At 36.0% G+C, this 12,189-nt stretch overlaps 1 protein-coding gene across 12 annotated transcripts in view; it reads right to left on the reverse strand.

Moving 5' to 3' along the window:
• Positions 1-12,189, reverse strand: part of EMSY (EMSY transcriptional repressor, BRCA2 interacting) — a 98,683-nt gene that overhangs the window by 28,677 nt on the left and 57,817 nt on the right. For all 12 annotated transcript variants that reach the window (XM_045894473.3, XM_064576901.1, XM_064576905.1 and 9 more), the window contains 3 exons: positions 8,456-8,592; positions 5,919-6,092; positions 4,031-4,229 (listed from right to left, as the gene is read on the reverse strand). In XM_045894473.3, the coding sequence (XP_045750429.1) occupies positions 4,031-4,229; positions 5,919-6,092; positions 8,456-8,592 (510 nt within the window). The remainder of the gene's footprint in view (positions 1-4,030; positions 4,230-5,918; positions 6,093-8,455; positions 8,593-12,189) is intronic.

The raw sequence follows: 12,189 nt of genomic DNA on the forward strand, positions 1-12,189 counted from the left end.
TATCACCAATCCTATGCTAAAATCTTCACAATATCCCCACCAATCCAGGAACTGCAACACCAGAGAACTCACTACTTTGTAAGATAGTTTCCTTCCATTTCTGCAGTTATGAAAATTAGAAAATTTTCTTATATGGAACGGAAACAGGGCTTCCTGTGACTTCTACCCAATGGTTCTAGTTTCCATCCACATTTTCACAAAGACTCACTCTTTTCCCTCTTCCATGTCACAGTCCTCAAGAAAACTGACAGCTCCCAATGTCCCCAACCCAATCCTCATCTTCTCTTCTCCATAAAAAATGTCCTGATTCCACCAACCCTCTCTCACATAAAATGACTCCCAGATGCCTTACTCATCTAAACCACCCCTTCTAAACTAAACCCAAGATGTCTATGTCCCTTCTATGATGTAATATGTATCTGCCCTCTGAAGTACTGTCATAAAGCCCAAGGCCTTCATGGTATTTAACTGCCTAGACAGCATCACTCAAAATATTTCAAAGAACATTAGTTCCTCAAGATGTTCTGCAAAAGAAAGGTTCTATGGTCAAAAAAGTTGGGGAGCATTTTACATTACATACTCCACTCTTCACCTTTCACAATATATGTTAACACATAATAGCTCTGAAAAGTTCTGCAATAAGTATGTTTTGCTTAACCTGGATTCATTCCCCACCCTCACTATGATCTACCAAAATCATAAAGCTTCTGGAAAAATCATCCCAGAAACCAATTTGTGGCCTCCTTAAAGCAATGTCTTTACAGGATGCATTTTTGTATCTGCCTCATACCTTGTTCCATCTTAAATCCCTATCCTTGGTTTTGTCTCCTTGCTCTCTTCCATTTCACTTCACATAATCTTATATTCTACCTAATCCACCTTAAACCTACTGGAAATAAACTAAATATAAATAAAGAAATCCTTAATATTTCTCTCTTTTTTAAAAATCTTGGGGTGCCTGGCTGGCTCAGTTGGTGGAGCATGTGACTCTTGATCTTAGGGTTGTGAGTTTGAGCCCCAAGTTGGGTGTAGAGATTACTTAAAAATAAAATCTTAAAAATAAAATCACAGAGTTCTTTTTAACTCTTCTTGAAAGTTTTCTGTAAGTTTGAAATTACATTAAAAGAAAAAGTTACTGGGGCGCCTGGGTGGCTCGGTTGGTTGGGCGACTGCCTTCGGCTCAGGTCATGATCCTGGAGTCCCTGGATCGAGTCTCGCATCGGGCTCTCTGCTCGGCAGGGAGTCTGCTTCTCCCTCTGACCCTCCCCCCTCTCATGTGCTCTCTCTCTCTCTCTCATTCTCTCTGTCTCAAATAAATAAATAAAATCTTTAAAAAAAAAAAAAAAAGAAAAAGAAAAAGAAAAAGTTACCAAAGGTGGGGGAGGGGCAAAAACTACAAAAGAAATATAAAGGAAAAATGAACTGCTATGTAGTGCTTACATTCCCAATAGGTATGACCCTCATATACTTTGAAAGCCAACATGATCTTAGATTGACCAAAATCTTTATCCCTTTCTCTTTAAATCACAGCATATATATCATCAGTCATTGTGAGAATGCACTAAGGAGCTATATAAAGATATGGGGGGAGGAGGGGAAATGCAGATTATAGAAACTGGCTTTATAATCTAGATATACATATTCTGAATTATCTTTTTCTGTATTACAGAATATCTTTTTTTTTTTTTTAAGATTTTATTTATTTATTTGACAGAGAGAGAGAGAGAGACACAGCGAGAGAGGGAACACAAGCAGGGGGAGTGGGAGAGGGAGAAGCAGGCTTCCTGCTGAGCAGGGAGCCCGATGCGGGGCTTGATCCCAGGACCCTGGGATCATGACCTGAACCAAAGGCAGATGCTTAACGACTGAGCCACCCAGGCACCCCTGTATTACAGGATATTTTTTAAATAAATAATATGTAATGATACAGGACAAATAAATAAAAATAGATGAAGCCATGTATAATAAGAGATTGAAAAGCAGAAAACCTTCCACTCAATCACTTCCAAAAATAGCCAAACTTTCGTCCCATTCTTAGAATGAATACTTAAGACTGCCTAATGAAATGGCATGTTTGGGAAGTAATGATTGGCTTGTAGCTCCCTTAGGAAAAGACTAGCAATTTCAAAAGATAACCTGAGATTATGGATATAAAAACATACACTATTCATGTCTCCCTTTTAGCATCAACTCATAAGCTAAACATTTTACCCGTCCTCTATAAAAATATTTCTCAAGGGCAAAAATGGCATGTATTATTCAAGGAACCAGAGACTTAAAAATAAAAGAGGAAAATGCAGCTGATGTGCTGAAGTAAGAATGGAATCTTTAGGTATCAAATCATTAAGAAATAAAGATCATATGAAATAGAGAATAAGCATCACTCCACTGTAAAGTACAAAGACTGATTCATAATCAGTACAGAATGATAAACTGAATCTTCTCAGTAAATTGATCCAGAAAATATTACTATCATTGATAATATGCTGAAGAAAACTATACATTCTCTAAAATGAGTGTCATATTGTTTGTTAAAATCAACATTTTTGGGACACCTGAGTGGCTCAGTCAGTTGGGCATCTGCCTTCGGCTCGGGTCATGATCCCAGGATTCTGGGATCAAGTCCCGCGTCGGGCTCCTTGCTCAGTGGGGAGCCTGCTTCTCCCTGTGCCTCTGCCTGCCACTCCCCCTGCTTGTGCTTGCTCTCTGTCTCTCTCTGACAAATAAATAAATAAAATCTTAAAAAAAAAATCAACATTTTTATTTACTTTTAAATGATAAGTTTTCAAAGACCACTTCAAATGCTATCTCCTTCATGAAGCTTTCTTATCCTCTCCTCACTGGAGTGTGAATTTTTAGCCTTTGGCATTTTTGTTTGTTACTAATAAACTTATTATACTCATACTGAAGTTGTACATGTATTTTTTAATCCTCTACTCTAGATTTTTACAAGAACTATATTTTACTCAACATTCATAGGGCCTAGCACAATACTTAATATATAGTATAAATAAATAACTGTCAAATTCAATTAATGGGCTAATCAGCAATTTGAACCATATAAGCAATCTGAACTTCCCACTAATCTGGAAAGACTCTGTTAAACAGTTAGAATAATAAAAGTGCACCAGATGAAGAATCTGTATTAGAAAAGTGAAGATGCTCAGAAAGCACTCCAGAGAAAATAATGGGGAGGTGAGGAGAGGGAATGGAGTGGGTGAGGAATGATTAGGGGAAGATAAACAGCTTTGCTTATTAGATGCATCAGAGCATATAAGCAAGCATAAGCATAAATATACCTCCCATCTGACGATAAGGGCGGTCAAGGTAACTGACAGACATGAGTACTAGATTTGTAGGTCTCAAAGCTTATGATCAAGAATTTATTTCAAGAGACTTCCTAGACGAACAACACAATTAAAACAGCACTGAGGATAAAGAGCTTCCCTACTATGGAGTCTGGCTTCATAGTTCCTTCCTTATAATTAGGACAATCATATAATATCATCTAAATTGGGATACCTTTGAGATGAGAGTGAAAAGGAATGCTATTAATAATTACGCTAGAACAGACACAAACCAGGACTTGTCCTCTGCAAACTGCAATGTTTGGTCACTCTACTTATAGCCCACATATGGCCCACCTCTGGCCACCCTGATTCTTTCTCAAGGTTCAAAAGTAACCATTCAAAAGATACATTCACTCTGTTGCCCACTTCTCCTACTTACCCAAAATGAAACAAGAAGAACCACAGCACTATTCAAGTTTGGTAATCCCTACCTGCCAAAATCACCATCTATAGTTTACCAATTATTTGATGAACATATGCCATGCAGGAAAGAATGGTAAAGTCTTACTAAAAACAAAACTTCAGCTCACCGATTACATATCAAACAAAGGAAAATAAAATCAAAAGAATCGACAAATCAAAGCATGCATGTTTGTTTGAAACCCCTAGGTTCAACTATTTTGGAACTAGGGCACTATGTCAGAAGTAATTACATAAATCAGAAGTAAAATGGATCTTACCTTGGGAACTTTGGGAGGACTCTGTAGAAGAGGAACTACTATCGGTATAACTCTGTGGGTCTTCTTTTCCCTCTTGAATAGATGAATTACCAGCTTCTGCCACCCTAGATGCTTGCTGTAATGTTTCTGTGACCAGCTGCCTTGTTTGTTCACTAACAACTGTGGCTTGAAATGTCACTGGTTTGGGTTTAATAAGAACCTAGAAGAAAATCAGAAATATATCCAGTTTAAATTTTAGAGCACTATTTAAAATGCTAAACTTCTAGTCATGAATATCATCTTCCTGACATGGGAAGCTGCATTCTGTACATTTCTTATGCTTTGGGCACAACATTGTTCATTAAAGACTAATTCAATCTATGAACAAATCAGAATCAAGCAACATACAACATTTTAAGTGGTATGTGCCAGACTGCAACAGCCATAATTTTGACAAGAGGCTCTCCCCATTTTTTCTTGCCTATAATGACTTCAGAAGTCATTTTACAAGCTGTAGGCTATATAGTAGAATGACAGCCACACGCTATGGACTGCAGAACAGAAAGACACAAGAAGCCTGGATTCCCAATGCCACAAGAATAGTCCAGAATTTCCTCCCTCTGAACATTCATTAACATAAAAAATAATTAACTTATTATTATTAACATAATAAAAATAAAACCCTAATTTTTGTAAGCCACTGTTCTTCAGGTTTCTTTTCATTAGCAACCAAATGAAATTCCTAATTGAGACACCTGTACAAAGTAAACATGGTTGGGACCTAAGTCATCTTTGAAAAATCCCCAGAGAAACACTGACTTAGACAACTGTTATTAGAAGCAATATGAAACATGTGGGAGATCAACTCCTGGCAAAGGTCAAAACCACACACATTAAAATAAGTGAAATGGGAGAAAGATTTCAAACTGAACCATTCCACTTCAAGATTTGAAAACTCTAGGAGTTGACTTCAATTGGGTGCCTAGAATATAAAAATGTTAACTGCCCACATTTAGTTTTTATTTCTCCCTATGTAAGATTCAAAACCTTTTCAGACTCTATTAAATCACCCATTTCCAAGAATTCAAGAATGAAAACATGGGTTATACTATGATGAAGATGATGGAGCAAAGGAGAATTGTTACCAGTTGAAACTTAAAGGCAATTTGGACTTATTTCTAATCACAAAACTTATTTGTTTGATGTGTAAACTATTTCGCTATGATTCTGTGGGAACTGATTCTAAAGGCAAATTATTAAAGGTAAATTAAAACCTTTTACAAGAATTCTAGGATAACATTTCTGAACCAAAGCTGACATTATTTCCTTTGATATTCTCATAAAAACAATTAAAGTAGGTACTTTATAAAATAAATAGTAGTCTAGCAACATAAGATTAAATCCTGGGCCTCAATTTTCTAGGCAAATTTCCAGAAAAATTCTCCTATCTTCTATTGCTTGAAAATGAACAAATATCTAGCTTCTCCATCATTTAGGTTTCAAGTAAAACAAATTTTTTTAAGTATATAAAGTGCTTTCAAAGGTCATATTAGCTTATAAAAAATACTTTTTTCTGAGAGATTCTAAATAACTACCACTCTCCCTCAAGCATCTACTTCCCAAGTAACAATATATGCCTTCAGCAAATTTTATTCCAAGGGTTTGTTTCCCCAATCTTTGCTCATGACATGGTGCAAATATTTAGGTATCAAAAAAAAAAAAAAAAAAAAAAAGTACTGAAGAGAGAAACACAGGTTTTGAAAACAGATGATTATGCACATTTGGTCATAACTTTTAACAATCTGATTTTTTAAAGATTACTGATCTTCTCATTCAAATTTCCAACGTGGAATTTTAGGAATTTGAAATATACCAGAGCCAAGAAAAACCACTATATCTTATAGCATACCTGTGTTTTCCCTTGCTGCCCATAAACAATTTTTGTTGGGATGATTTTAGCTGCTGGCTGAACTGTGGAACCTATTCCTTTTGGTTGAGTTACAATCATTTTGGTGATGGGTCTTGTAGCAGTGATAATAGCTGGCTTTGCTCCTGTTGGCACCGTCTGAATAGTCTTTTCTCCCTAAATTAAAGTCAGTGAATATATGAGGTTTATATGTATTTCAATGCCAAAAACTGAAAAATCACAGTGAGGTTTTACCAGGATGATGGGGAAAGGACTGTAAATTAAATAGCAAAGTACAATGTTTCCAGGTGATCAAAAATCCTAGACTTAGTTGAGGTAGTCCTAAAAGTCATCTGCCCAACGTTCTGTCCAAAGAAGGCATTATTTCCTGACAAGTGAATTTAAAAAATTATCTCACATAAGAATATTTACTACACCGTCACATTCATAGAATACATACATTAAAATAGTCAGGAAGTTATAAAAGAATATATACTAAAATGTTAACAATAGCTATCTCAAAAGAGTCGGGATTATAGGTCTCCCCCCAACATTACCTTTATTTTCTAATTTACCCAAAATAGAGATTTATGTAATAAAAAATTACTGTGCATTATACCAATAGCTAAATGTATACACATAAACTAAACTCCCCAAATACAAAATTATAAGGACATACAGCAATGTCTATGCGAAGGGTATATGGGTATATGGGAAAATACAAAAAACAAACAGGGCATTTCCCACATTTTATTATTAGTATGTTACTAATATCACTTTAGTTTATTAACTAGATAGCTTAAGCTCATTAACTTTTCACCATTTTTATACTTTTGTCTGCTTTATTCTCAAGTACCTTCTGTCATTTATAGTCAATACTTGAGCTTACTTAAATTCAGAAACAGTGATTTTACTAAATTATTAATTTTTAAAAGTTAAAATCCATAAAACTGAAAAGAAAAATTTTCACCTTATTAGTTTTTAACTATTAGTCATCATCATCTAAATGTGTGGCTATCCAAACTTAGCAGACAGTAAAAACAAAGCACCCAGGTGAGCTGGCAGAAGGTAATCACTCTATGAATTTAGAGCTAAACAGGTTACAAAAATCCCAAGTTTAACTATTTGCTGTAAGGGAGATTGTTATCTAAGGGAGATATGAAGTGTCTGTCACTCATGTTATTACTTATTTTAATACAAACACACCCTTCACAGCAGCAGCTTTGGAAGGAGCTCTAGCTCATTTCCCAAGAGCCGCTAGTTTGCAAATAGGCATGCCTATCTATCAAATAGCTTAATGGGCCCTGTCCAAGTATAATGACCCATTCAAAGCCTATCAAAACCAACTAGCAGGCTATTTTTTGAAGAAGCTCTTCTGATGTATGTGTGTAGACATGCCCAGGTAACCAAGCTGTTGAGTACAGATGCATATACATATGTGTAGTCTTATGCTCTGATCTGCTTGTTTTACTAGTGCTTCCTGAGTCCAATTATTACTGTTAGATATACCTAGCAGCTAGGATTCACACACGACTCTTCAATGTATGTGACCACAGGACTCTGGGTACATGGCATCCCCTCTTACATATCAAATTCTATGAAACTATAAACCAGACTGTAAAAGCATTCTGAAAAGTGGAATTCTAATCCCAGGCTTTATTTTGGCTTACCATGTGAACTCAGGCTATGTTTTCCTACATGATGAAAAGATCTAATGCCAACATTATGAAGACTGCGATACCTAGGAAGCTACTAGAGATCTACTACAATGAAGTATGGCATTTTTTTTCTAGCAAAGTAGGGACATTACCAAGCCTAAATAGTTAAGTACCAAGAGTAACAACAATAAGAGAAAAACTACTTATTGAGGACTTCCTATGCGTCAGACGCTGTTTTAAGCACTTTTAAAACAGCTACCAGTTACTGAACAAACTCACTGGTAAAGATCACCATCCCCAACTTATAAATGAGGAAATTAAGGATGACGGAAGTTGAGTAAATTTGCCAAGGTCAAACAACTATGATACTAAGAGACAAAACCCAGGTATGTCTAACTCCAAACCTCTGCACGACTGCCTTTACAACTATCAATGAAGCGGTTGATTTTTTTTTTTTTTTTACTGGCTCAAAGAGGTAAAAATGAAAGTAAATCCCCATCAATTAATTTTCTTCATCCCAAATATTTCTCTTTGCCCAACCTAGGCCAATACTAGCCTCATATCTACTGGCCAGAGGCAGGAATAAAACTGTCCTCTAACAGAGGTCCCACTGCAGTTAAGCCAGTGGAATCCTCCATCTGGACTAAGCTAAGCATCTAAATCATGGTCATAAGCAACTTAGCTATGAGCAACATGTTTTAGAAATTACTGTGAAAAATGGCATCAGTTGGTGGTGTTTTAACAGTTATTACATCACAGTAGCGGTAAATCAAACCATACAGGTCATTGTGGGGTTCTGAAGTCCTTAGGCAAATATTTGTATAGCTGGTCTTTAAAATCCTCAGTGGATTCGCTGAATCTGCATTATAAGCTCTTACTTACTCCAGCATTTAGCAATGTTGTGACAACGTTTTTGCCCGGGAGGCCTTGAATGGTTGTTCCTTTTCCTGTTGTCTTTTGCACAACAATCACATTGGGCTTGGAAGTCATTGGGATTGTAGTGATTTTGGTAGTCGTTCCTTAGAGAAGGGGGGAGAAAAGGAGGCCTGAGTTAAGGAGTGATATTTGGTTATTTCTGTTTATGCTGTATATAATTAATACATGTAGTTAATGTCATCCCGAGATGACATGAAGGTTGTCATAAGGATGAAAATGAAGGCTTGGAACAGTAAGTAGAAGTTGTCCTAGAATGAGAGAATATTAAGAATTGACTTTTACAGCAGTCATCTTCCTGGAATTTGAAAACTTGCACACCAAAATCAGAATCTAAAAATATCACAATCAGTTTCCCCATCAATATTCCTCCCCTGATTAGTTAATTGAAACAAATAAAAATCTGCATTCCACAACAAATCCTTCCCCAAACCCAGTATTATATTTATTTGACGAGTGTGGTGGGAAAATTCTTCAAAAAAGAACATTAAAAAGAGGTAAATACTTACCAAAATTGACATAACATTAGACTCTAGAGAAAATTTATGAAAATAAGCCATTTATGTTTATGTGATTAAAAAAACAAACACCCATAGACCAAGGCACAGATTAAACACATGCTCTTGTAATCTGCAGCACTCTGAAGAGTCTGAGGATGAAACTCCAATTTATATATTTATATAAATAAATTTATATTTTCAATAATTAAGATCTACTCGGTAGATCTACATCTGCTGATCCAAACATACTATCATGTTCTCTTCTCCACATCCTTCCACAACCTGCTTCTCTTATACCTATCAAATTTGTACCCTATATTTTTTGACTGTCACAGTTGGAAATCCTAGTGCAAGTCTTGCCTTGTGAAAGCCCCTTGAGCTCCAAAGGATCTTTTTGCATCCCTAATTCCTCAGTGCTTAGCACATACTGTACGGCAATTACTCAGTAATAGTTGTTCAATGAATATGTGAACAAACTCAATTTGTCACCAACATAGGTCTTCTTTCAAAATGTTATCAATGTCAACTCAATAGATAGACCCTCATCTCTTTTGGCTTCCCATATTTTCTCCCTATTTCAAGTTTCTCTATCATACAAATAGCTCTCATGCTCCCGTTATATCAAACATCTTTTAAAAACCAGTTTGACCCAGAAAGTGAAATTGGTCAAAAACCTTTCCAGGGTAACTGGTTGACTCAGTCGATAGAGCACGTGACTCTTGGGGTTGTAAATTTGAGCCCTATTCTGGATGTAGAGATTACTTTAAAATAAAACAAAAAAAAACCTTCCTAATCCCTATTTTATCTAGATAGTTCTAACTTTCCCTCTTAGGTGTCACAATCCTACATGACCTGACCCTTAATCTACCAATTTGATCTTATTTGTTCCTATTCCATAATATACATAACAAGCTCTAATAATAAGTAATAACTCTAATAATAAGTAGTAAGTCTAATAAGTAACTTCTTCTAATAAGTAACTTCTTCACTATGGCTTCCTATTATTTGTCACATAGAGCCCAAATTCCTCTTAGGTTTCCAGGTTCTGCCAGACTTTAATTTTCAGGATTATCCAATATATACCTCTTCTTCAGTGTGTTGGTTTCCACATTGGTCCTTGAGCATATGGGTCCCAATGCTACTTCTATGCCTGTGATTTCCTCTGCCCATGAAAACAGGCAAGTCATACATTTCTTCTCTAGACTTGCATATCATTTATCAAATTTAGACTAAGCACAGAACAGGTACTCATTTAAAAACATGACCAATTAATATGTTCCCAAGAAGAAAAATTAAACAAAATTTTATTCTTTTCTACTAGACAAACAGCATTCCCTACTAGAGTTTTAGAAGTAAGGTTACACTAAGAATAAGAATATTCTATGGGTCCCTGGGTGGCTCAGTTGGTTAAGTGACTGCCTTTGGCTCAGGTCATGATCCTGGAGTCCTGGGATCGAGTCCCACATCGGGCTCCCAGCTCAGCTGGGAGCCTGCTTCTCCCTCTGACCCTCTCCCTTCTCATGCTGTTTCTCTCTTGCTCGCTCTCTAATAAATAAATAAAATCTTAAAAAAAAAAAAAAGAATAAGAATATTCTAGTCAATTTTTGGCAATCTTATTACATTATATATCTTTATACTTGCCATCATCTAATGTCTTGTCAGTCCAAGGTAACACAGGTTACATAAAAATGCACTTTTATCCACACCAGCTTCACAAATGTTTTTCCCTTTATCTGTAGTTTTTGAATAGTAAGCTGTTAAGAGCCACAAGACCACACTGCCCATTATTCATATGTATCAACTTCAACTATTAATTAACTTTAATCCCTCATACATGATTGATTACGATGACTCCTACAATAATACAGGCTCACTAAATACTTGGTTAATATAAGTGTTTTTAGAAAGTAAGCATTAAGGGGCGCCTGGGTGGCTCAGTCGTTAAGCGTCTGCCTTTGGCTCAGGTCATGATCCCGGGGTCCTGGGATCCAGCCCCGCATAGGGCTCCTTGCTCAGCAGGAAGCCTGCTTCTCCCTCTCTCACTCCCCCTGCTTGTGTTCCCTCTCTCGCTGTGTCTCTCTGTCAAATAAATAAATAAATAAAATCTTTTAAAAAAAAAGTAAGCATTAAAAATTATCTCAAGGAAATGTTAACTAAGTTTTAACCAAAGTACAAATGTATCTGATAGGCTCTCTATATATACACATATAAGTAAATATCTGATTCTAAGGAGTTAAATAACTGCAAAAATGGTCATGCCTTCCATTTAGTTGCTTATTCTAATGAAAAGAAAAAGTTGACCTTTCTAAAAAGCACTTTGGAAGCATGACTTTGCTTTCTAGAGAAAAGGAAGTAAGAACTTCACATAATAATTTATGTATAATGGGGTGCCTGAGTGGCTCATTCAGTTAAGTGGCTGCCTTTGGCTCAGGTCATGATCCTGGAGTCCTGGGATTGAGCCCTGCATCAGGCTCCCTGCTCAGTGGAGAGCCTGCTTCTCCCTCTGCCTGCTGCTCGCCCTGCTTGTGTTCTCTTTCTCTCTCTCTCTCTCTCACTCTAGCTCAATAAATAAAATCTTTAAAAAAATAATTTATGTATAATGATGTTTATCACGGGATTATTTATAATGACAAAAAAAATTGGAAGCCACCTAAAAACATTCAACAATGAGAAAATGGCTAAATTATGGTGCATCATATAAGAAAATATTGTGTAACCATTAAGTGGGGGCAGAGGAGGTGTCAAGATACATTTAAAAGAATAGGAAAATAAGATTATTCTGTGAAAAAAGGGGAAAAGCTGATTATATTAGATCTCAATGTAATTTAAAAAATACACACACATACACTTATAACCAAAAAATTGAACAGAAAAAGAAATTAACAGAAATACATACACTTAAATCTTAACATATTTCTCTGGATGGTAAAAATTATATGTTTTTAATTTTCTTTGTATCTTTCTGTATTTTCCAAATTACCCACAATAAGGGGGAAAGTATCATTTTTCTTTTTAAAGCCTTCTATTCTTACAGCTAGACGTCTGGGTATCTTTTAAGAAAAGCATTTCATTTTTGTTCGTGGGATAGGGGAGTCGGGTAGACACAAACTCTAGAATCCAGCATTTAATTATGGATTATCCAAATTCATCCAACTAGGCTTACCAGTTCACTGTGAATAGATA

This window comes from Mirounga angustirostris, unplaced genomic scaffold (assembly GCF_029215605.1).
Source record: "Mirounga angustirostris isolate CCGP_5_RB_7025 unplaced genomic scaffold, mMirAng1.0.hap1 SCAF_13, whole genome shotgun sequence".
NCBI classification, from domain to species: domain Eukaryota; kingdom Metazoa; phylum Chordata; class Mammalia; order Carnivora; family Phocidae; genus Mirounga; species Mirounga angustirostris.